General features: G+C 36.7%; 1 protein-coding gene across 2 annotated transcripts in view; it reads right to left on the reverse strand.

Moving 5' to 3' along the window:
* The window catches only part of slc38a3a (solute carrier family 38 member 3a), a 38355-nt gene continuing 10772 nt past the window's right edge, over positions 1-27583 (reverse strand). Inside the window, exons 2-17 of one of the 2 annotated variants that reach the window (XM_026275216.1) lie at positions 21907-22075; positions 20559-20591; positions 20270-20366; positions 20048-20163; positions 14625-14698; positions 13376-13468; positions 12673-12754; positions 9853-9935; positions 9610-9668; positions 7528-7692; positions 7077-7156; positions 5375-5475; positions 3438-3562; positions 3148-3292; positions 2523-2626; positions 1-1670 (exon numbers count right to left, since the gene is read on the reverse strand). In XM_026275216.1, coding sequence (XP_026131001.1) covers positions 1566-1670; positions 2523-2626; positions 3148-3292; positions 3438-3562; positions 5375-5475; positions 7077-7156; positions 7528-7692; positions 9610-9668; positions 9853-9935; positions 12673-12754; positions 13376-13468; positions 14625-14698; positions 20048-20163; positions 20270-20366; positions 20559-20591; positions 21907-21986 — 1542 coding nt within the window. In that variant the 5' untranslated portion in view covers positions 21987-22075 and the 3' untranslated portion in view covers positions 1-1565. The remainder of the gene's footprint in view (positions 1671-2522; positions 2627-3147; positions 3293-3437; positions 3563-5374; positions 5476-7076; positions 7157-7527; positions 7693-9609; positions 9669-9852; positions 9936-12672; positions 12755-13375; positions 13469-14624; positions 14699-20047; positions 20164-20269; positions 20367-20558; positions 20592-21906; positions 22076-27583) is intronic. The other variant, XM_026275217.1, reaches the window with a different exon arrangement.

A 27583-nucleotide genomic window follows, 5' to 3' on the forward strand; every position in this document is an offset into this window, starting at 1 on the left:
TGAATAAAACAGTACCACAATTTATCCATTTAGACATCTTATAGTCCATTACAGTACATTCACATACTGAAGTATTCTTTCTCCATTAGCAAGAAGAGGAGAGAACACACACATACACACACACTAAAACACCACAGTGTTACCACTAAGATCATTATGGGCCAGTAAGTGCTTAATTTATAGTTTTTTAGGATGACAAGTTTCAATTACAATGTTTAAAATATTCATGTACCATGTTAGACATCCACACATTACTTTTTATCTTCAAACAATTTACAATTAGTAGTACATAGGATTTTATTCATATATCGGTCTACAAAATATATTAATCTATGATTATGTTGTAAGTTGTAGCTGGGTCAAGAGACTGAGCGCAAGTTGTGCTTCAACCGAAAGTGCTACAGTTTCAATATTCGCCGAATGACCAAAATCATCTGTCTACTTGTGTTAATATCCTCTCTAGAAGCAGAACCGATCAGCTTCCACCGGGCAATGTTACCTCCCTGCAGCTAAAACATTTATGTGCATCAATGCACCACATTTGTTTCTCCAGTTAAGGAGAAGACCCTGTGAATCTATGTTTTTTGGTGTTTCAAAATCAGTCTGTCAGCAGAACTCATGGGATCATTATAAACTGACCCTATGATTAACTGTGCTTTCCCATTGCAACCAGTAGTGTTCCTAAAAAAAAAAGAAGATTGTGCCTTTCATCTTGGATGATTCTGTCTTTTTAAATCTAAATCTTCTAAATATCGCATTTTAGCTAAATAATAATCACAAATATTGTAAGAGGATGTGAGAGACAACCTTGAGAACACCAGATGAATCGGAATACTCTTATATATATATATCGTGTATATCTATGCTCATATATCTACTAATATATTTATCTCTAAATACTGTAGAAAGGATAAATATTATAAATCCATATAAAATGTGACCAGTTCATCTATACGTACAGTTTGCATAAATTTGAAATTGTGTAATAGACTGCAGCCAAATGAAGGCTGGATTCTGGACAAGGCTTCTCAACAGCCTTCAGTGTCAGATATCTCACAGCTATTGCACGGAGTATTGCTATATCTAACATGAGATATGATGAAATATGCTTTAATAACCACCAATCCTCCCATCAGGACTGAGCACTTACTGTGATTCTAATCTCTTGTGAATGTGGCTGAAGGGCAGAGGTACTGTATGAAGGGATGGATGGGAGGTTGGGCCAGTGGATGAGTCTGTTTGGTTAGAATGCAAAATCCCTTTTGTTTGCAAACCCTGCATACTGCTTTTTTTCTTGTTCTTGTTATTTCTCCCTATTTCCTTGTCCCAACCACTCCTTTTTAGGAGCGGATGGCCTTTAAATGGATTTAATGCCGGCCTGAGATGGAGCAAGACCCCATTTACAGCATATGCAGGTCGCATGGCGAAATAATACAATAATTGAATGCAACTAAAGCTAAGAATCTGGTACTACTCTTGTGACTGATCACTGAGAGATTATGCATCCTCCCCAACTACTGACCCGAAAGTAATACTAAAGAGCATAAACCATTAGAGGGAGAGGCCTAATGACCACTGCTTGCATTGCTGGTCCCTGATGTCCAATCAATGATGATGAAGCTCAGGCTCATTATCATAAACAGGACTCCTAATAAGGCGAAGCAAGCAGCCTATAAAAGAAGGAGAGAGGCAAGATTATTAACAATGTTGCCAAAATGATTAATGAAACATGTGATCTAAAAAGTATTACAAATGAAATAAAATGAAATTTGCACGCAAAATTAAGACTTTTCAGCACATTACTGTTTTTTTTCATACGTTTTCTTGCATTGTGTGATTTAACTTTAAAATTAAGCACATTTAAACATGTTTTGTATCATAACTAAGCTCATTTAAGCACATTAAAATGAAATACATAATGAAATATGTATTCTAAAAATATGATGGGGTGCATATTATGAAGAAATGTCTGGGTAAGAAATTAAATAAAATGTGCATACAAAATGAAGCCAATTTTCTGAACATTAAGGTATTTATTTATTGCATTGTGACATTTGAGACACTTTTATTTATTAATTTTTTTATATATTTGCAAACTTTACAAATGTATTTTTAAAGTTACTGTAATGATAAAAAAGAGGGAGACAAAAGGTTTAGGTCATATTAAAAAGTCTTTAAAAAACACAAAAAATATTTAAATCTTTAAAAAAAGATTTAATTATGTTTTGAATGTTTCATGAGACTCACATATACTAAAATTATACGTTCAGGTTTAGCCCCAAGATTCCTGGAGTTTGCTGTAGTTTAAGGAGGAATTAGTTTACTAGTTTACAATAGTCTTGGGTCGCACCAAAGATTTACCCGAGGGATTTCCGAAGCTCTTAGCATGATTGGTTTTCAGAGGATCTCAATCTAACAGTGTGAAAGTTTTCAAAGCATCTACATTCCTACAAGAGGTAAGACACCTGATCCCACTGTGGATGAATGGGAAGGAATCAAATACAGCATGTCCAAGTACTCACAATGATTTTCGGCGCCGAGCGCAAGGGTTCCTCTTCCTTGGGAACAATGCGGATGTAAAACACAGCTGGAAATATAAAGATGAGGCACGGCGCAGACGTGGCACCTACGGAACAATAAACACATGTACAGTAAACCTAAACCTTCATACTTCACTAACATCGTGCCTCAGGCCTAAGTCTTAACAGTGTCAGAAAATCTTGAGCTAATGCTATTTAAGTTTCATAAGCCACTGAGAGATTTCTCATGGCGGTTAGGCACTTGCAGAACAATAGTGTTCATTCTTCTCTGAGGTAGGTAAAACTCACAATTAGCGCTGTCAAGATAAGTGTGAGACCAGGAGAAACTATAATGTAATAAAAGGACCTTGCTGATAATTATATACACATTCCAAAGGAGATTAATAATGTGGCTGGCAATGGATTTATGCACGGCTGGAACGGTTCGTACAGTATTATAGTCTGAGACTTTAATGCATGTGGAAATAAAAGTGACTTGAGGTCCTTGAGGTTGTCATGGTGAAACTTAATGACACTGTATCTCACACTCTTTTCACGCCAATGAAACTTCACAAGAAAGAAGAAGAGAATGAGTGCTACAAAGAGACTAGAATAGCACCAAACCCACCGATGACCCCGAAGATGCCCAGGATGTTCGGGGCAAAGATGACCAGTAAGTTGATCAGGGTGAGGAGGGTGACAGCTATGGCAATGTGACGTGGCCACCAGAAGGTTTTATTTGCGAAGAACAGCTGCTGAATCGCTCTTCTTACCTGAGAAAAGACATCAGAAGGCAAAGCTTTGAAATGCTGCCTGTCATCTGATCCTGTCTCCTCTAACAAAGCTGTAAGCTGGTAAGATGTAGTTTATTTTGAATTGTAAAGGTCTCAGATGTGTGTGAGAGTGTGTAAAACTCACGGGAAACAGCACGATGGGTACAGTGAGTGTGACGGCGGTCAGCACCGCCACACGAACGCACAGGATGAGTGTGTCATACGGGTCGATTCGACTGTAGGTGTGCAACAGCTCAGCTTCCACCTTATCTACACACAAATATATTCATTTCAATGGAATATCAAGTTCAATTTCATTTTAAATTTAGAGAAAAGAAGGTTTCTTCAATTATACTAATTCTTAATAATACAAATGATTCAGTAGTTCTCAAACGTTTTTAAAGTGGTGGACCATTTAAAAAAAAAAAAAATAAATTATATATATATATGTATATATATATATATATATATATATATATATATATATATATATATATATATATATATATATATATTTATTATTATAATTTTTTTCTGAAAATTGTGGAGCACCTAACAACTCAAATCTGGGGGAAACCAGAAAATACTCTCACTTTTAATAAACCTTTTAATTTACTGATATTAAACAGACTAGTTAAGAAGCTGGACTGAATTGAATCAATTTCTGAACTGACACAACAGAAATATTTGATCACAAATAAATGTTAACACAAGTTAATTCATTAAAATGTGTTGATAAACCAGCTGAATCATTAATTTTTTTTTGGTCATCTATACCTATTTATATATACTTTACAAAAGATAGGGGTTATTAAGATCTCTTAAATCATGAATTTTAAAAGATTTGATCAAATATCAAATGCATTAATTAAATATTAAACATCATAGCGACTGTTTTTAACATTGATAATAATAAAAAATGTTCAAAGTTTTTCAAATTCAGCTTTGCATCATAGGAATGTTAATTTTTGTAATTTTTTTAAATATATTAAAATAGAAAATGGTTATTGTAAACTGTAATATATATATATATATATATATATATATATATATATATATATATATATATATAAACAATAATAATAAAAAAAATCATTAAAACCAAATTAACACAGTTTGAGATTTACTGAATCCATTACTCTTATTCCACACACAATAATGGTTTTTATCCAGGCACAACGGCCACTAGATGGAGTGCTAGTACTACTTCAACATGACCTTGAGTCTATAACACTGACGAAACTGATGAAAATAGATCTGTGACATCAGCAAACACATGCTGACAGCTGAGCAGGTCTCAGTCTGCTCCTATGATTCAAAAGCTGTTAATATTACAATTTTGTATCCAAAACAAGAAAGAAAGAAAAAAACCGCTTTACCGCTGCAGTCACTGATCTCAGCTGGCCTCTGACATCTCAACTCGAGTGACCACTCAGCACATTTATCCTGACAGGTCTCACCTCCTCTTTCTCCTCAACAAAACCTCCTCCACTCTCTCCATCTCAGCTGAGTCACACTGCTGTCTCCTCATGATCTGTAGTAGTTGTCCTGGACGACCACATGACCTTCAGCAACTGTGGCAACTACCATTCCCTGCTGCTTCTTGCTCTGTAACGTACTGCATACTTCTGTCTTGCCCTAGATTTTGGTTCACTCAGCATTAGCCATCCAAGCCAGTTCAAAATCAGACTCAGAATCTTATCTTTGGCCTACAATGGAATCAACAGCCTGACCAAAATGAAACATGAACATTTGGAAACAGTTGCATGCATTTTAAGATACTTTTATCTGTTTTAAAATAGCGTTCCCTTCATATTTGCTCGTCCTGTACAAAGACTTTATGGATTCTATAGCTTAAGCCTTAGCAACTTTTTTTGTTAAATTTCTTCCAAGCTATTGTAAGTGTGACCACACCTTAATATTTCAATATTACAAATGCCACTGCAATCTGACTGATATTTTTATTGTCACTTACTCCTCTCATCGTGGTACTCATGTTCTATTTATTTTGAGAAAATTGTCACTGTATGCATGAAGAAAGAATGCACATATAGTAAAGAGAGTGATGGTAATAGTCCTCACCAACGAAGGTCAGATACCCGAACAGAGCAGCCAAGAGGTACATGACGTACATGACTCCAATGGAGATGTTGGAGACGTGTTGCATCTTTGTCTTTGTAGGGCTGAAATCAGTCAACATAAGGATGGGACAAAAAAATAGTCATAATAGTTCATAAAGTTTATGAAGTTTATAAAGTTTAACACAATCCAGTCTCATCTAACAATCTCTGATATAGTCATAAGGCAGAAATATTTATGCTAATTTCCAATTTTGGCATTTTAAAGACTTCATAAGAGAACGTTGAAACTTTTTTTCTATGTACTTAAATATAATATTCCATGTTTTGTGTTGTAATGTTGATAACCAGAAACAAATCATTTCAGCTTGTGTCTTCTTGTATAAAAGCAAAAATGAAGGTTGCGGTGTAGAGAAGTTTTTAGGGTGTGCAAAATTGTAAATTCACTGCTGTTCAAAAGTTTGGAGTCTATAAGGCTTTTAATGTTGTTGCAAGAAGTCACTTATGCTCACCAAGGCTGGATTTATTTGATCAAAATACAGTAAAAACAATTATATTGTGAAATATTATATTACATTTTAAAATAACAGTTTATGGTTTTAATATACTTTCAAATTTAATTTATTCCTGTGATGCAAAGCTTCATTTTCAGCATCATCACTCCAATCTTCCTCACTCCAATGATCCTTCAGAAATCATTCAAATATTCTGATTTGATGAACAAGAAACGTTTTTTAATTATTATTAATGTTGAAAACAGTTGCTGCTTAATATATATTTTAAAAGAGTGATAAAAGTGCCTAAAAGTCTTTACTGTCAACTTTTAATCAATTTAAGTATTCATTTATTTTGTTTTTAAAAATCTTACTGATCCCAAACTTTTGAACAGTTTAACTTCAAATAGAAAAGGTAAGAAGTTTTTTTTTGTTTGTTTGTTTTGTTTTTTGTTTTTTAATGCTAAAACCAAGCTAACATACATATTGCTTTAGTTCTGTGGCTGTATTTTTATAACAGTATTTTACACCCCAATTTATTTTTCAAGTGCCAGGACCACAAAACCAGTCTTAAGTCACTGGGGTATATTTGTAGCTATAGCTAAACATAGACTGTATGGGTCAAAATATTATCTTATCTCTTTTTTTTTTTTTTTTTTTTTTTGCCAAAAAGCATTAGGATATTAAGTAAAGATCATGTTTCATGAAGATATTTCTTAAAATTCCCAATGTAAATATAATTTTTTTTTAAATTAGTTATATGCATTGCTACGGAATTCATTTAGACTGCTTTAAAAGGCAATTTTCTCAATATTTCGATTTTTTTGGCACCCTCAGATTCCAAGTTTTCAAATGGTTTTACTGTATCTCAGCCAAATATTATTGCCATACCATACAAACCATACATCAGTGGAAAGCTTATTTATTCAGCTTTCAGATGGTGTATACATAAAAAAAAAAAAAATTACCCTTATGACTGGTTTTGTGAACATCATTAAAAGAGCATGCCACAGATACTGTTGGTTGGGGTTAACTTGCATTGAATCTGTAATATTCCTTGAATGCCTGAGTAAATCTGCTTCTTCCAGCATGGTTAAACCCCAGCTCTCTGGCCAGTGAAGCAGATGGGTAGCCACGCACAGTGTAATAGCATCCATATGCACAGCGTGACTCATGTGTGATTCTAGACCTGTGAAAGAACTTGCCACCTACTTGCGCAGCTCAGTGTAAATTGGCAGCACCTCGGGGTGGCACACGAACGCGAACGCCAAGATGGGAACCGTGTAGGCCGTCTAAAAGCACACAAACCAGACCACATCACGTCACCACGGATACAACAGCGGCAACCATAAACCCCAAACCCCACACTTTAAAGCCCATTAAACACTGTAGCACATAACAGAGAGCTAATTGTAGCTGTGATTAAGTCAGACTTGGACAGAGCTCAGGCCTGGACTCATTTAAAATGCCAGTGCCGTGCACACAGAGACGGACTGAGCTGACTACAGACTTACACATTTAAGAAAGCCATATGGGTTTTATATGCGAGTCATGCAAAGGCTTATTGAGAGCTGCAGTGTTTGTCATTTGATTTGGCTTAAAGTCTTATATCACACGACTCATATGAATGTCACAGCATGATTTCAGTCACACGGTGACATACCTGTGAGTTGATGTTAAAGAGGCGGGGGGTGCAGGCAGGGTCCCCCTCAGGGGTCATCTCCACTCCTCCGCGATCAGCTGCCAAACTTGTGTTAAAGCCCAACACTGTCCTGTTATAGGCAAAGTCCTCAAAAGGACATTTCACCTGGAACTTCTTATAGATCACCTGGAGAGAGATGAGAGATTGAAGAATTAGTCCTGCGTAGGTTGTGCTGATCTTGCAATGAGTTTTTATGGGTTCTTATGGGTTCACGTCAATCATTTTTCCCTTTAGGCTCCACTTATAGTTAGTCACGTTGGGGTTTTTTAATGACAATTTCTTGATTTCTGTCTCTCATTATAATCAATTTTTAGCAAGTTAAAAGTCTTTTAGTATAATTCTAAAAACATCCCATTTCGTCATTGGTACATTTGTCTTTTTTTCCTGTAAAAACCTAATTTATAAAGTACACATAAGAATATATTTTATATTGTTAGTAATATATCAAGATAAACACTTACTGGATTGAAGCAATCTTTTTTTTTTTTAATCATGTTAAAATAAAAGTATCAAATATGGTCAGGCTTTTAGGGAACATGTATCTGTTCATTTCTTAATAATTATTGTATTGCATTGCATTATATGTTGTGCACCACAATAAATAAATATAGTGCTTTGATCATAATACTAAGCATTTAAATATCATCTTACTAAAACATATTATTGCGAGATATAGTGTGACAACTGATATTCATTTTATGCAGTTTGAGCTCCATATTCTCCAGTATCATACTTTATGAGCCATAAAAACCTGATGCATCAAATATGATCTTGAAACAAAAAACATATATTGACAGTATTGACATTGTCTAAAGGTTTAATAACTGTTCTATTTAAAAAAAAAAAAAACTAGATTATTCTGACCATTATTTTATACAGGCTTAATACTTAAAAAATGCGTTGCTATAAATGTAGGTAGAATTTGTTTTTATATATATATATATATATATTTTGATGTCAGAAATCCAAGTAGGATTCTTACTGCTTGCTTAGTTTCAAAAGATGGTGTTTTTGAGATGGTTTAGCATGAAATCTCATGATATGACCCCTTTAATCCTAAAAGGTACACATCACTGCTTTATAATGTCCTTCATCAGTCACATGACCAGCCGGATGAGAGAGAGAGAGAGAGAGAGAGAGAGTATGTTGAAGTGGCTCCATTGTGTCTTTTCATTTGGTGCTCGTTCACATCACAGCAGGGATGATGAATCAAGAGAAGAAGAGAGAGGCAATTATATCATATTCAGACTGGACTTTGGTGTGAAGACTAGACGGTTTTATAAATCCAGCGCAAACATGTGGCACAGCCAATGCCACACTCACACACCAGCATGAGGACAAAGAGAGTGAGAGCCGTGTGCAAAGATTAAAGCTCCCGTTCAAAACTAGGTCAGTTAGGTGCACCAAACACAACCCCACTCTAAAAATACAAGACACACTCACACAACATCACACACTGATCCTGCTGGTGGAAAACATGAGCACACCCTAAAATCCCCCAGCTTACTGTAAGATTTATAAACTGCTAATTGGAACTGTTTCAAGATTAAATAATAATTTTCATGCTCTCAGCATTTTATTTAGAGATAAAATTCTAAATAGCAGAGTACTGCTTCGTGATTAGAATACTAAGCAGCACATGGCAACGTGATGAAGCATATTTAAAGGGATAGATAACCCCAAAAAAAAAAAACATTTTGTCATCATTTACTTGGTTATTTTGTTTCTTTGGTGGAACACAAAACCACATGTACTTCATCAACATCACACAATCATGTGATTTTGTTCAAATTAGTAAACAGTTAAATAAACAAGAATTTAATAATGTGTCATTAATAATGTAACAAACTAGAAATGTTGCTTAAATTAAAACTGAACTAAACAACTGAAATAAAGTTTATAAAATATATATTTATAAAATAACAAAAGTACATAACAATTACAAAAACAAACTAAAATTAAAATTGAAAAGATAAAAAAAAATAGCATGCACAATATTCATGAATACTATTATTTAATATATGACGAGAGCATCAAACATACCGCAATAAGGAAGAAGACCATACAAGTGAGAGAGAAACCGCTGGTGTAGCCCAGGTACCCTGAAACACACAGTGAGATGAGTAAGTGACAATTACCCACAACACCTGATCATTGCAATACTCTTACAATTCAATACAGTATGAATGCTAATATTTTACATCATGTGGCTATACAGACATGAAATTACAAGCCGAATAAGATATGTGTGCAATTTGACATAAGAATCAGTTTGAGACGACTTACCAAGCTGCTTCATTAAAGCCAGCGGCAAGATGACACAGCACGATACAATGACAACCAGGTAATTGCCGTTTAAATACCACTCCCTGCCAAACAACACAAAAACAGAAATAGAAATGGTTCAGTCCACACTTCATCCGCAATCCTCCGCAGTTCTCTTATTAATTATTACTAATGCATTACATTTTCATAACACTAAAATGACTACTTGTATGTTGTTTAATGGTTTACAATTAGTGGACAACACCAGGAGAGGAGTGATCAGTGCCCTTTAAATGTTTCGTGGTGTGTGACTGAGCAGCTATTTGGACCCAAACCCTTGTGCTCAATCACAGGCCAATTTAGAGGAAATCCTCTCCCTCTCTAACTCGTCCTAAAGCTGCTAATCTTGTTATTCTGCCCCCATTAAGACTAGAAACATGGCATCTCTTGAAGAAGCTCTGAACAAAAAAAAAGACAGAGAGGGAGAGAGACTTATTAGGGACGGCCTGTACCCTGCCTGGAAATTCAGCTTGATATGAGACAACAGAGTGACTCCATCAAGCCAAAGACGTTCAGTTGAGGGGGGATTTTAACCGAGGTGAACGGTACCAGGTATAAGATCAGCAGCACTGGTGCTCGTCCATGGTACTGGTTAGCTCAGCATCCATATATGTGCAATGTTCATTATCTTTCACATGGGCAGGAGTGTGAGTCAGACATTGAAAGGCATGCCAACACTAGCCTGAGTTACTCCTCTCAACAGTTCTGCACCCATCCACCCCTCCGTGTCTAGTCTGGATGAGGACATGTCTGAGTGCAGAATGAATGGCCACATTTACACGCTTTTAACCAGCTTTCTTACCAAAGTGACTTAAAATACATTGGACAAATAGCAAGACAGGAAAGAAGGAAAGCAGCCCCTTTCACACATGGAACAGCTTTCTGTCTTTTATCTGCATTGCCATCATTTGCATATCAGGACCAAATTGCTGTTAAAAATTGCTAACAAAAATATCCAGACTGTAAAAAAATTTCTAGTTCTAAATATATCTAGTTTGTTCTATGAGTCATTTGAACTTTTTTAAACCTGTTTAGTTGAATCTCATGATTTACAAAAAAAAAAGTTGCAGTATGTGGTCTGATTAATCATGTAATATTTTTTTTACATTCTTTATATTTCTTTTTACAGTTTATCCTAGCTGTCAAAGGTAATTTTTTTATGTAGAATGCATTAAATACATAAACAATTTTACATAATACTTCTATTTAAAATAAATGCTATTAATTAGAATTTTCTATTCATCAAAGAATCATGAAAAAAAAATGTTTATTGTGGTTTCCAACATTGATAATAACAATAAAAAAATTATAATAATTTGAGCTGCTAATCAGCATATTAGAATGATTTATAAAGGATTTTGTGACACTCAAGACTGGAGTAATGATGCTGAATATTCAGCTTTGCATCACAGGAATAAACATTTTAAAATATAGTGAAATAGAAAACAGTTATTGTAAATTGCAATACAATTTCAGAATATTACAGCTTTTAGTTTATTTTTGATCAAATAAATTAAGCCTTGATGAGCATAAGAAACTTTCAAAAACATTTCAAAATCTTACCAACCCCAAACTTTTGAATTGTTGTGCACATAATACATTTTTTTGACATATTTTGTCTTGCTGGCAAAATTTACTGAATGGACTGTTTATTCTTCTTCCTTGTTTTTTATTTGTGTCACGGTCTACAATGACAGGTCTTTTTTTTTACTTTCCTACTGGTGTTCATTTACACAGACTGTCACACATGTAGATTCATGGGCACTGCCTGCTAAAACTGAAATGAATGGTCACTGTTTACTGCTTCGTGATCCTCCTCGCTCGCCTGGAGAGGTGAGGAATTCAAATGAGGCAGCCAAAGGTCGTTTCCGTGGAGTTTTTGAGGCGTCCTCCAGAGTGTGTGCACAGGCCTTCTGACAGGCCGAGCTCCAATCACAGCATCTGCAGTCGGCTTGCGTCACGGACCGTCACACACACATACACACACATATCCTTTGCTGGCCATCCGAGTGTTATTGTCAGGAGAGATCTGACCTTCACATGCATACAAACCTGTTCTCATCAAATCTAGTCCATCTATCATAGTTCTCCTCTAACACGCACACACTTCCACACAATACTGCCGGAGGTTTCAGTGTGTGACTCAGAAATCCTAAGGGACCTATTGATTTGAGAGAAACTGCACAGCTCACACATACACAAATTGGCAGGAATCATTACCAGGGGCCAAACTGATGTGGTGGCTAGCATTAACACCCTCATGCCCACAATCAAAGGCTGGCATTTGTCAAAAAGAAAAAGGAAAGCATTGAAAGAGATGCTTTTACAGACTCAACTAATCATACAACCTTTTTTTCCCCTTTGGCCTTTTAGTGCCCACACACTGCTTTCTGTCTCTTACCATTTTTCTCCCCAAAGGAAATTTTTATTGCTTTTAGTTGTGTTTCATTTAAATAAAGGTTCATAAAATTCTAACTCTGACGACGTTTAATCGCATAAACACAATCTGAGACATTACTTGGTCTTTTCTCAAGAGAAACATTTGATGCAGGAAACTTCATCTGTTTTTCATTTAATGCCACTGTTATCTAGCAGAAACAATTAGAGAAGTGACACAGAACTCATGTTTTATTTGTCTTTCTAGTAAGTCCTTATGTATGCTGATACCCTAACATGTTCGAAACGGGTCACATGGTAATAAAGAAATGCAAGATGATGTATCTGTGTTGCCTTTTGAGAACTAAACCAGGACTTTAAACGTGCACAGACCTGTGTACTCACCCTGATGGATTGTCCACCTTGAGAAAAGCCTGGATAACCAGTGGAAACTCGTACTTTACTATGTACAGGTAGCTGGACATGGCTATGAAAGGAGAAAGAGAGAGAGGAGACTGTGAGATTTATACACACGCACGCACATATACACTAAACAACCAAATCCAGGACACATTCGTCCACTCCAGGGGATTGTGGTTATTATCCTGGAAGCAAATGTCACAGTAAAGAAGAGAATCAGTTCTATTTTTAGTTTTAATAAACATGCACCAAACGCCAAACAGCTCAGGGGCTTTTTCCATCACTGTAGATTTAAGACACAGTTCAGCTTAAAAAAAATAAAAATAAATCATGTTGCACAACAGACTCTTCTTTATATTAATTCATAGTAATTAACTAATTATCAGACATCTTGGAATAACCTATAAAAACATTCAATATTTTTCTTAAAGAAAATTATTTATATTTCCAATAATAATCAGCAGATAGTCTGCAATAGAAGTGAAATCCTGGGAGGACAGGTTACTATGATAATGAAGAAACAAAAAAATAACTGTAAAGACCTAGAGTGTAAATGAGAAACAAATAGCATTGCTATCTATCTAAGCCCAGTCACTCTCTCTGCAGATGTGTATACGTGTGCTGTGCCCTTGACAGGTCACAAAACAATACATTGTGTCTCCTGAGACGTAACGTTTGACAATCTCACCTCCAATGTTCTGTAGGGTGATGGCAATGCCGGCAGCCATCTTTCCTGGTGTGCCAAAGGCTCGGAAGCCCAGTTGTTCATAAGCTCTAATGCCTGACAACAAAAGGACAAAGATGTGAATAATAATAAATAAATCAGGTTCTGTTTTATAAAATTTATTTGACAGTCATTCAAATTGATTCATTATAAAAATCACTATCAGTAAGTAATATCATGTTACGGTATATGTAAGGTTTGTTTGTATTTCAAGGTAAGCGTGGGGTAAACATTGATTTGGGGAAACAATGTAACCATGGGCTTATACTGTCAATGACAGCCACAACTGATCAAGCACAGCAGACGCTTGGCTATTTTTAGCTTAATGCACACCAGAAATATTTTGGCCAATTAAAATCTCTCAGAGAAGAGTGAGGCAGATGGTCAACAGAGAGAGCAATGTCACATCAGTAAGCACCTCCATCTAACTCAGCTCTTCAATGTAGGCTAAGTCTACATTAATCCGGAAACATCTGAAAACTGTGCTTTCGTTTTAAATCGCTTCCCGTCCAAAAGTGTCTCATCTGCACTGAAACATCAGAAAAAGTTACATTCGCTTTCTGTGCATGCGTAAAGCCTCAAAAAAGCTTACTGAAGATTATACACACAGAACAGATACGAGACGTTTTCATGCTGTTTTTCTGACAGGATTATTTTATTTATGAAAATAACTCATCATTCACTGACGCGTCCAGGTCGCACACACTCACAATTGTATGTCTGATCTATAACGCAACAGCTCTCATGTTTTGCCACAAATAGTGATCATGAGTAAATTCGCTTTCATTTTTGAAGGACTGTGATATGTACAAAGTAACACCTCCGTAGCAATAGTGTGAAAGTGCATAGCACATAACATGCACATTACCAGTATTAACACGGATATCTATTGGTATAATAATTGTCACATGACAAAACTTGTGTTTTCCAAAAGCCTCTATTTTCACAGTCCACACTGCGTCGCGAATACAGCGGTAACTAATACTTGTATATCCACTTTGGAGAGCATTGTCAAAAATCTCAGTTTTCCTTGATGAAAATGCAATCTCAGTGTGGATGGAAGGCCAAAAACGGAGAGAAAAAGATGCATTTTCAAACGAAAACGTATCAGTGTGGACATGACCTTAGCTCAGGGTAAAGGTTCGGGAACTGTTTTTAACTATACTGAGGAGAGCCTTAAGCTGGTACCGGGTCAGTGTAATGAAATACTCACCCACAATGCCTGAAGATTTTAGCAGCAGGTGAATGGAGTATGCAGAGAGACCAGCGATAACAGTGAGGAGAATTCTGAAAGACAGAGAAGACAAATTAACTGCAACTGGAACCAAATGTCACTGTCAAGTCTGAGTATGGCTATGTTAGATTTATAGAGTTCTTTAAAACAGCCTTTGGTTCAAAAGCACAGTATGGAAAGATTATAGGATCAAAACACGCATGGAATAAGCCCACTCAAGACACAAAGTAATATTCTAGTGTAAAAACAATATATATACATATATATGGGCTAATTATAAGAGCTCAAAAGTCTCAGTAAGGTGGAAAAATACTAGACATCGTAATCACAGGCACATCACAAATAGCACATAAATTCAACAGCACCCTCCAGCTGCCAACATCTGGATAAACATCTCAAGCTGGGAACCCAAAATATGATCTACTGACTCTTTTTCCTCCATCCAAATGCCCTGTTTAGTCCCTTTTCCTAGTTCCAGAATGTCTTGGCATCTATACTGACCAGGCCTAAGCGCCCTCTGCCAAGCACTCAGTTTCAACTCCACACTTTCTTACGTCTTCCATTTTCCTTCTTTTTTTTCCTAACAACATGGCCAGACTGCAGGAGAAGAAGTCAACGAGTGCAGTTCTGCTAGAAACAGCAGTGCCCTGACTCACATGAGCTCTGAAACGGATATTCAACATAAAAAAAACAGCCTTGACTAACTTTCCACTCATATTTAAACAAGTGGAGCACAACTAGTACAGCTAATCGCTTACATTTAATAACAAATTACACTGGAGTAGGCAACATTGTGAAGGTTGAAAAGCTTTGAAAAATCGAAGACAGAACATGCGATTTGTTCACCAGCTGCAGTGTGTCAATGGAGGCAGCTGGCTTGAATGAATGTGATCAGTTCAGTATCTAATCATCTTCTTTAGCAGCTGATTGTGATGAGATATTTAATATCATCTAAACTCAAAAAGTCACAGGAAAAAGTTATTAATTTAGCATTTATATCTGCTCCAAAAGCTTCCTAACTGAAATGAAATCTCGCTCTCACTATTGACTGATTGGGAACACTCAACTTTTACACTGGGCTCGTTTGCTGCTGTCCGAGCCCGAGCGCGATTGTTCCCGGTGCTGCCCGCAGCGTTGGTCTGCTTTCACAGTCAATCGTTGTATCAAACCCTGGTGCGTTTGCAGTCACCTTACGTCATAGCAAATGCACACAGAAAACACATGGAGAACACAACGCGACTGAGCATAGTTGTAATTTATTTGTTTGTTATTTTGGTGCTATTATGCACAGCATAATTTTAATTATGTAATTTTAATAAATTTAATTTGGACTTTTAGGATTGTGTGGAATCAACCTCTGCTCTCTAGTGTGTTGAGGAAACAATGATATCGACAGTGTTACGGATGCGCGGGATACTTTACTTCCTGAACAAGTGCACACCCGAGTCTGTGTTGCTAGCACATTTACGCGAACTGCGCCACAGTTCGGGAGCAACCGAACTCAGACCACCTTCTCCAGGTAGTTTCAGGTTCGGTACCCCAGTGTGCACTAGATGACAGCGTTCACATTAGTGATTTTTCATGCGAACCGTGCCCTGCTCCACACTAAACTGCCAGTGTGAAAGCCCCCTTAAATGACTTGGATGAATAGAATCGAACATGATTTGCAAAAGGTTGCGTAGTTATAGCCATTATTAGTTTTTTCCCTTCTCATAGCACCACCACGTGGCCAAACTGAGACCAGATCAGACCAGAGTTTGGCATCAATATCTCATTCTGTTCAAAAGTTATAGCCATTTTAGTGAAAGTGGCCCTGCCCCTTTTAAAAGTTTTGGCTTCCCTTTGTGATGGTCAGTCAAAAGTTCTACGTTTTAATATATATATATATATATATATATATAATTGATATTCATTGTCCAGAGAAGTATTTCTGCACTGGTTCGGTTTAAGTCTGGTGAAAAACCTAGGACTAATAGTTCACAAAATAGTTTTTTTAAATAATCCAAATTACCCAGAATTTTTGCCAGGCTCACAAGCAAATCTTGCATGCATGCATTTTGTCCAATGTAAGCCAAGGATTCCAACAGCATAAGATACTTGAGCCTGCGACTGACAGTTTAGGAGTTATGAGCGATTACATACTTTTGACTGCTGTAGCGCCCCCATCAGGTCGATTAGGGCGAGCCTTGGTGACGTTGTAGACAGTGTGAGTACTTCCATCTCTCCAAGATTCAGCACTACATGCTTGAATGCCTAATAAAATCTTTTGTAACATTATTAAACTCTGACTTAAAATATTTTTTTTAATTATCCAAAAAACTCAACAACAAAAAAAATCCAAAAATTATAAAAAATACTCTTGAAATGTAGCGATATTTATGATAATAATATATAAAACAATATTATTAATATTTCTGTTGATTAATTTCAGCACAGAATAAAATTAATAATCAACAGCTCTCTCAAAAAAAAAAAACTAATTATAATTTTTTTAAGAGTGTTAAATCTGAGCTCAAGACCAGTCTTGAATGCTGTGGTGCTAGAACGCCTTAATTTAGTATCTCACACAATTTATCCCAGAGTGTCTGGACGTGTTTTTACATTTATTAAAGGCTGTTTATCCAAGTGGCTTCATCAGATCTAAATTAATGGAGCAAATGGAGGAAGAAGTGGATGACTAGAAGCACAATTTTAAATGAGACTCGAACAGCACTCTTGTCAAAGATTATTTTAACTGAGAAAGAATATATATATACATTTAACTGAGCATGGTGCTACAGCAAATCATCATATCATTATCAGATATTCAGTTTTATTTTTGGCATATCTACTTTGTATGACAATTCTTGCTCTCACTTTCCCGTTTTGAGACTTGACTCATAAACATGTCTTTATAATTCCAGGAACATGAAATAAACGCATATCCTTGAGAAATAACATTTCCCGGTAAGCCACAGGAAGCTGAATTTCAAAGCAAAGGTTTTTTTGTTTGTCATTATCAAAGCCAATTAATGGAGTCCCCAGATATGTTTAGACTAACTTAGATAATACGACTGTCCCAGATGTTTCTCCTAAAATTTCTTAAAAATAGAAACAAATATATATAAATACATCAGTATGATGACATATATCTGATGGGAGTTTATTGATATCTTTTCCTAAACTCCAGAATAGACAAATTTGAAATCTGTGAGCAGTTTGCTCTCCATTCAATGTCACTCCTGTAAGAAAAGAGGAATAGAAATGCTGGATATTCATAAGTTATCCTTGTTTTTGATGTTATGTCGTGAATTCCCTCTCGCCTCTAGGGAACCACTGCCAAGATTCAAAGTGACACAAGTCAAACCCACAACTCAACAAAACCCAACATCAACATTTCTGAATCTTTCCTCTATCTATATACACCATATCCAACAATAATCAGCAGAGATGTTCCATGTCAAATTTATGATAGTATATACAGTACAAAATGCTCATCATAAAAGCCATAAAGCATACAGATGGATACAAAGAAAATGTTTTATACTAGCATAGAGACTCCACAATGATGTCCTTATAGCAAGGTGTAAGAAACTTCCATAAATCTTATGAATTCATTCCCAAGAGTTGCCCCGTTATTGAAAGAAATAGTAGCTGCATTATTAAACGGTGTCTGGGATTGATTTATGAGTAGCCCGAAGCCACAATCTGCACTGGAGAAACACTGCTCTCAGATCAGACAGGTACCACATGTAGAGAATCGGGAGTATGGAAAGATCAAGTATGCCAGATATCGCAGAACCCCAGTCACGCCAAATAGCTCAAACCCAAAGCCCTTTCAGAAAGAAAAATTAAAAATCCTCTGTACATTGCTAAACCAAGATCAAAAGAATTGACAGGTTTTCTTAAAGCGTGTACAACCTAATCTTCACGATCACAGCAGAGAGCCCACGCTAAGTAGCACAGACCATTAGATCAGAACTACTGTAGACGACAGACCCTTAGTTAACAAAAGTAATACAGTGTGCCTGGCGTGAACATGGGAGCCCCCGTGGAAAGTGAGAGTCTTGGTACAGCCCGCTCAGCTCTACTAAAGGTCAATCAGGACACAAATCTCTCTGACATTCTGACTTTTCTAATAAAGGCTGCTTTACTAGAGGATTAATACAGCAGCAGTACCAGTACACAGAACGGGAATTAACACAGATCATAACAAACTGTAGGGAAGACGTGACATTTAAGAAATTTCGCTGAATAATAGTATTCATTTCTTTCTTTCTTTCTTTAAAGGAAAAATTACAAGAAAAATGTCAAGGAGTCAAAAAGTAGGGGTCCAGAATCTCCTTATTAAAGGAATAGTACTCTTTCAGAATAAAAAAAATAATAATAATTTATTTATTTATTCAGTCAGAAAGAAAGTAAGTTTAAGTTCAAATAAAATTTTTGAGGAAAGAATTGCAGGATTTTTCTCCGATATAGTGGACTTCAATGGGGATCAGTGGGTTGAAGGTCCAAATTACAGCTTCCGTGCAGCTTGAAATGACTCTACACGATCCCAGCCGAGGAATACGGGTCTTATCTAGTGAAACAATTGGTCATTTTCGAAAAAATAAAATTTAAATGTATATACTTTGAACCACAAATGCTCATCGTGCACTAGCCTGACCTCATGCATAACGTAATCAGGCACACATGAGGTAGGCAGATGTACCGAACCAGTACTTTCAAAGAAGAAAGTAAAACACCCTTTACGAAAAAACTAAAAAACAACAACGTTATCAGACAATTTTGAAGTTGGAGGAGAAAATGTATTTTTTGCCCTACCCATTTGTGTTTAAAAAGTATTTTTAGAAAATGATCGACAGTTTCACTAGACAAGACCCTTATTCCTCGGCTTGTATTGTATAGAGCTCTTTAAAGCTGTATTGAAACTATAATTTCGACCTTTAACCCGTTGGCTGCCGTTGAAGTCCACTATATAGAGAAAAATCTTGAAACATCTTTTTCCGCAAAACGTAATTTCTTTTTGACTGAAGAAAGAAGGACATGAGATTCTTGGATAACAATTTATTCTGGAAGTAAACTAATTCTTTAAGGGTTGTGCAAGTTAAAGCAAGTACTTCACAAGCATTCATTAACATTATCAGTTATACTAATTTAACAGCATGATGATAATTCAATTGCACATTAATACACACCACAATAAACTCATTAGGATACATATTCAGCAAGAAGTACGATGGCTTTCATTCTCAATAAAATAAATAAAACAATTCTGGCTCTAATGTTTCCCCACAGAGTGGTTTAGGATGCTATCAAATGCATGATTTTATTAATTGTAGTTTAAAGTGGATTATCTATTCTCCATTATGCCATTTCCTACAATCTGAATGCACAGAGTTTGACCTAAAACTGTAACTTACACAAAGAGGACAATGCCCGTGTTAGCCATTGCATACGCTAATCCCAGAATTCCACTTCCCATGATGGCGTTTCCCAAGTTGAAGACAGACATCCCAAAAGAAGTCTTTCCCTCAAACTAAAAAGAAACACAGAATCCACACATTTACATCGGGAAAATACCATGATCTTGACACACTGTCACAAATTGACACACATGAAATCTTACCAAAAGCTCAACTTACATCCGTGAAGTGAGGGGTTTTCTTGTCATCTGTGTTGGACAGGAACTCTGAGCTTTCTGCCAGGTTTGCCTCTGCATTACCTGGAGTCCTGTCGGTACTAAAGACACACATAACACCGATGAGGGATTGACTGGCAGTGCATCACAGACAACTTACTAAAGGGGTTAATGCCACCAAAACACTGATTTACGATGGGTGCTTTGCTTTATTTACAGGTGCATGATGTGCAGCTGCAGAGAACTACTGTTTTGTTTGCTAATGATTTTGCTCTCTGCATGACATACAGTACCTGGCATTTTCAGTGCTATTTGGTACAAGTTCCCTACAGAGCAGTGTCGGAGCCGCATCCACGAAAGCACAAGAGACAGGGAAATCATGATGAACACACCCGTAGAGAAAACACTACTGAAGGCATGTGGCAACAAGGAGAAAGTGATGTCTAGTTGAAAAACATTTCATTTGCTTTTGTGAAGACGAGCGGGTCTTCTACATGCAGGGTGATTTTGTTATGCATATAAAAGAACATACAGCTGTTTCTTCAACTATAGGCACTTTTAAGTCTTGCAAAGAAAATAAATTACATTCAAAAACACTTTTTGCTTTCTCAATAATAATTTTAAATACACATAATTAAAGGATACTGTCACACATTTTGCACACACATCAATTACAGCTGAATCTTTTCCCACTGTTTACCTTGATGTATACCCTGATGTTTACCTTGGTTTACCATCTCAAGCCTGCTCTTTACTGTTAAAAAAAAACTGTTAGTTGAATTTTTTTGTTGTATTCTAATAGAAATTATAGCATAATTGTGGGACTGCATTAATTTGACTAAAATATAATTTAAATGCAAAAGCTTCATTCATCTTCGGAACACAATTTAAGATATTTTGGATGAAAACCGGGAGGCTTGTGACTGTCCCATAGACTGCTTAAATTGTGTTCCGAAGACGCACAAAGCTTTTGCAGGTTTGGATCGACATGGGGGTAAGTGATTAATTACACATTTTTAATTTGGCGTGGGGTTTTCATTTTCTGTTTCAAAATTCTGTCATTAATTGCTCACCCTCATGTCGCTTCAAGCCCGCAAGACCTTAGTTCATCTTCAGAAAGTCGTGCAGGTATGGAACAACATGAGGGTGAGTAATTAATCATTTTCATATAACCCAAAAAAAAACTAAATTAGTTGTAATCAAAAATATATAGTAAAGCTCCTGTAGTTGAAGAAACATCCATACACATTAATTTGCAGAAAAACATCTACACAATCACAGACACGTTGGGGCTTTGAACATGAGAGCATATCATCAGTGCTACTGAATGTGCTCAGTGATGTCTGAACTGTGCTATTCAGTGACATTTAGGACTGTTATGAAGAACACGCTTCACCTTATTAAGATGACATGACTGGATGCTTTAATGCTAGCTGGAAGATACTGCAAAAACACACACTAATGTTCACACATACTGTATATATGCACTAAACGTATATAAAGCTTAAGGCACCCCTAATATAGACTCAAGGAGTAACATATACTGAAAATGTATTACTAAATATATAAACATTGGATGAGTGACAATAAACCATCCTTAACCAGACGGACATTATATTGCACCCTTGAGCGAATACTTACTGAGCTGCAGTCACAGTAGTCTCCTCTACAGCTCCGTGGCCCTTCCCGTTGGGGATAGCGTTCATCTCTGCGGGCTCCATGCTTTCAGAGCGATTCTTTTCGGCCTTCAGGTGTGCGAGTGTGAGAGAGAAAGATCTATAGAGAAACTTTGTGTCTGTCCCTTATTTCCCTATAAGAAAAGGATGCAAAAACAGTGCATATTAATCCCAGCTTGTTTAAAGAACACATGATATGTTCATATGTGTAAAATGGAGCAGTGAAGTATTATGTAAGACCCTGAAATAACATATGATGTGAACCTCAATGCCTGAAACACACTATACGTAGGTACATGAACATCTACACAAGTTCAATTTAAGGTTGTTGCTTTCTGAAATTTGAACAGTTTGAAGACACTTTTTCTAGTTAGTAAAAGTTAGTTAAACTGAATATATTTTGAAATGCTACATCAGCAATATCCCATTTGGTTTAAAGCCACAAGCGTTTAAAGGTAACTTTATCAATCCAATTCAGTTACAGAATTTAAAATGAACTTAAAGCAGAACTGCAATTCAAATTTGAGTAAAAGGAAGGAGATTTATTTCTACACCAGATACTAGCAGTCCTACACAACCAAATACAACAGAGCTGATTATAAAGACAAATTTCCAGCAGTAAACTGATTCCCTGGTCTATTTTTGCCATATTCAAAGCACCTTTTAATCTAAAACCCACTGCACGATTTTAGCAATCCTATAAGATCATTGCATATCATACTGTGCGACATGGATCTAATAAAATTGGCCACGAACATGCATGTAGACTGTACAATGATGACACCTATTGACTCGTACATTATGATGCACGTTACTATAGAATAAAACGGCACGTTACAATAGAATAAAACGTCATCAGCATGCGCTAGTGGTAAACAAAAAGAGCATGATTAATCACTCTTCAGGAGTTGTATTTTTATGTGTGCTGAAAAAAAATGGAAGCTGCAAAAAAAGAAGAGGATAAAAGCTTGAGGTAAGCAGTTTTATGTTTTAGCGCCATGTTGCATTGACTTCATGATGCATTTGTATTGGTTGTTCAGTAAACGTGGATCATACCAGCAGACACACTGTGCGATGATCATGCTGTATCGTAGGCTATCTTTGGTCATGATACAGGTCTTTGAACCTCTCTCACTGTACGACACAGGACCACCGATTTAGGAGCCACGATCACACAAATCGCCACAATTGTTTCACGATGCCTATCCTTTGTGTTTGGGGCTTAACACTTCTGGCATAAAGGACAAATGGATTTGCAACAAACATTTTTTGACACCTGGCATCTGGTGTGACGTGGTGTTAAAATGAAATAATAAAAAAATAATTTAAATAATGTAATACATTTATATAGCTGTAACAAAATAGTTTTTTTATACAAAAATTAAGTATATATATATATAGGCCTTACAGGCTTCTCTGTATTTCTCTCATGTGTTTCTTACAAAACAGCTCCATCAAACCTCTGCCACTGCCAAATGAACTTTGCAAAACAACCAATAACCTTTTGCACCGATACCATACATCTGAATAAGTTCGTCACTTTCCTGACTCTACTGAGAGGAGTTGTTGTCGCTTTGCTCCTTTCACTATATGGCTCCTGATGTCTCTATAGCTGTTTTTGTGGTCTCTTCCTGCCTTCATTGGTGCCTGACTCCCTGTGGCTGCTTATGATGGACCTGTTGGAGTGCTGAGTACTGAAAGCACAAGCTGACATGCGTCTCCAGGCTCCCGTTTGGCCCCTGGTATTCCCAATCCTGGTCTGAAAAGAACGAGCCCTAGTATCACATTAGTTACAAAGCATAAACAGAAGAAGAAGGGAGGGGAGGGAACCTACAAACCAGCGGGCCCATTGAGGAAGGCCATGAAAGCCAGCAGAACCAGCTATGACCAGCTCAGATCCAGTTCTGGCCCTCTTTGTCCATTCATCTCACTTTTTTTTTTACAGCTTTCTTCCCATTCCTTTGCTTTTAATTAGGAGAAGCTTAACATAACAGTCATGCTCTCTTCATGCTTGAAACTCTGGGCTGGCATAACCTCAAGTTCCCCCTTTTTATCCTCCTGCTCCCTCGCTACGCCCCGCAAACGTGAATTAATAATCGAGCAGAAACGAATCGGTGTGAACTCTGGGAAGATAAACTCTGGTTCATCCAGCGAGATGCCACGTTACTCGGCTTGCTGTGCAGCCACGGAGAGAGCAATGTGGTTGGGCAGCAAAGCGCAGTATGCAATTGTGCATGCTGTGTGGTTTCCTGGGAACAGGGTTGGAGGAACAGAAGGGTGATTGTGCCAGGCGTCATTATACCAGTGGGGCCTCCTCGGCTCGAACTCGCCAGGGCACTCGAAGGGCTGAAAAGGTAATTCATCGGGCTCCCTAATTCCAAAAAACGGTGAACCTTAAATTTGGGAATGTCTCATGAAATGGGAAGCGGACCTATGATGGGGTCAGAGGTCTGTGTCAAGATGCTGAATGGAGGACCAGCCTGTCATTCATGCACTGCACTAATCAGACAGACACTGGACTGACCTTACCAAATAAATTGTTACACCTGATTGGCCGAAAAAGTTCAAGATTTGGGCGGAGTCAATTGAGTTAACCGCAACAGGTCCCATTGTCGCATATTCAAACGTGTAATAGCAGCTGTGTTTACTCTGTGCCGGGAAACATACTGTATGACGACTTTCAACCGGGTCTGAAAAACACCAACAGAATTTGTTTTCTCGATGTCTGGCAGCTCCTAAACACACTGGGGAAGAAACAGCTTTGCCAACTGGGTCATAGCTTAAGTTTCTTGAATAATGAGAAGTTTATTCATGGATTAAATACTCCACGCAGCCTGCTTTCAATTGTGCATTGAGATTAAACTCGCTAGTACAGACGCACACTTCCAAAGAGTAATAACATCGCCTCCCTGCTGACGTAACGATCTCCCACTATCTCAAAAAGAGGCTGGGACATGCTCATCTGTACTCATTATGTCTGCGTGACTTCGAACAGTCACATGCAAAAAAGCATGAGCGCTGCATTAGTCGTGACATGATGTGGTGTTGTCAGGAGCTGATTTAGCTCTGTGTCTGTGAAAAGCACTTATTAGAAGTGATGCAGTGACACATCAGTGCTCATTAAAAACAGCCTAAGTGTCCATAAATTACTGTTATTAAGACTGGTGCATCCCTCTCTGTCACAGGATTCAACGGCAGCGAAAATTTGAGTGTGACTAGGAATGGATTAGAGCCAGAGGTGGAAAGAAAGAGATTCAGAGCAAGAGGGATTCACATTTCATATTATCAGAATAAAGTGTAAGATTATTGTGGGTGGTTGTCAGGATGTTGCTACGCAGTCACTCTGTTCTGGAAGGTTGGCTCTGATAGACTATCCATTCTTAAGCCCCGTTCACACCAAGCATGATAACTATAAAGATAACAATAAAGATATAGTTCTAAAAATCATTCTCAGTATTAAAGAATAGCAGAGTCCACACTACAACTATAACGATAGTGGCACAGAGAAACGATATCATTGGCATAATTTTCAAAACATTTTTTTTTTCAGCTGATGAACGATAGAAACATTCACATCCAATCAGAATCCATCCTGCTATGACGAGCTCGAGGATTTAAAGCGACAGACGCACGTGTGCCCAGAATAAACAGACGATATCGTTCACTGGTGTGGACGCTAATATCGTAATCTTTATAGTTATCTTTATAGTTATCGTTCTTGGTGTGAACAGGGCTTTAGACTCTCATGCTGACCATTTATTTCTTAAAATTATTTCTAAGAAATTAATTTGATTTCTTTCCTATTTTAATATATTTTCAAATGCAATGTATTTCTTATTCCACTTACTCTTAGTGTCACGTTACATTAGAAATCATTATAATGTACGTATTTTTTGTGGTGCTGTTTAACATTTTTGTAGAATTTTTTTTCAAAATTCCTTGATGAATAGAAATAAAATAAAAACACTTTATTTAATCACTCATTTTTTTGAGTAGAAAAGTAAGTTGTGCAACTACTGTATGTTTAATAGTAATAACACAGGCAGTACATCTCTCCTGGGGACGTGAGAACAGTGTTTAATGCGGGCACAGCATGATTTTCTAGGGTGAAGCAGTCCTAAGATAACCCAAACATCGGGAGAGTTATCATCTCTTTGTCTACTTAAACCACAGAATCGTATTTACAAAAGTGAACTGAAAGACAAAATGAAATGAAGTGAGACTGAAAGATAGATTAGAAAAGAGAGATGTAGAAAGAAAAATCTAGCACCCCCTTAACACAGCGAGACCAGCTGATGCAACTCCACGGCTTCAGTGACGTGTGCAGAGCTGCATTAGGACGTCACTCGGCCCAGAGGTTTACACAGCTCTGGAATGTTTGCCCTCAGCTTTCAGATGTGCGTGAGCTGTGGACGTGGTTTGGTGTCCCGCTCTTTTAAATGATCCCTGCTGTGTGATTACTTACAGACATACTAGCGGCGTGTAGCTATACTTACACACCACTGCTATTCACTTCGTTAAACCTGCACTGTAATGTCCAGGCTAATTGCTCAGTCAAAAGCCCCAGGTCTTTAATTAACTGATGAAGGATTTGGAACTGATGCGAACAGCCCTCTGTCCACCCTACCATCTGGATTATCATCTCAGATTAATTGTACTCTGACATATTCATCCTGTTTCAAGAAAAATGAATCAGGTTATTACTAAAACAACATTCTTGGAGACTTGTTTCAGTTTAACGTACAGGGGAAATTGAAGGGGCTATTCCCTTGCAGAAAGCCAGTAAGATTTTCTATAAACAAATAAAAAAACACAAATGTTCAAAACAAGATTTATATTTCAGATAAATGCTGTTCTTTTGAACTTTCTCCAAATTTCTGAATCAAAGAAACTTGGAAATATTATACTCAACTGTTTTCAACATAATAATAATAATAATAATAATAATAACAAATGTTTTTTTGAGCAGCAAATCTGAATATTAAAATGATTTCTGAAGAATGACATGACTGGAGTAATGATGTTAAAAAATTGTGCTTTGAAACCACAAGAAATAATTACATTTGGAAATCATTCAAATAAAAAAGTTATTTTAAATACTAAAAACATTACAAAATGTTACTGTTTTTGCAGTTCTTTGCATCAAATAAATGCAGGCTTGATAAGCAGAAGAGACTTCTTTAAAAACATAAAAAATCTTACTGTTCAAAATCTTAACTCTTGACTGGTAATGTATATTATATATTATTTTATAATAAGAAATATAATGTACAAATGTATAAGATATCAAAAGATATCATTTACTCTTTTACGCTGGTCAGGAGCTGGTTATAAGATGGTCATGTGCTAGTCCTAAGCATATACTCATAACTCATCAGGACCAGCTCAAACCAGCTGCCATGCTTCAAAACATAGACATCGATTTATGGAAGAGTTATTGAGAGGTGCAGTCAAAGTACATATAAAGCTCACATTTTTGCAATTTTTGGATGGCATCAGTTCACTTCACATTCTGTGTAAAAGAGTAGCAAACCTGCTGTCTGATTCCACAGAAGAAATACAGTCATATGGGTTCAGTTGAGTAAATGATGACAGAATTAAAATTGGAGAAATGAAGGGGATTAAACATTTACATGTATGCA

This window comes from Carassius auratus, chromosome 11, assembly GCF_003368295.1.
Source record: "Carassius auratus strain Wakin chromosome 11, ASM336829v1, whole genome shotgun sequence".
Lineage (NCBI taxonomy): Eukaryota > Metazoa > Chordata > Actinopteri > Cypriniformes > Cyprinidae > Carassius > Carassius auratus.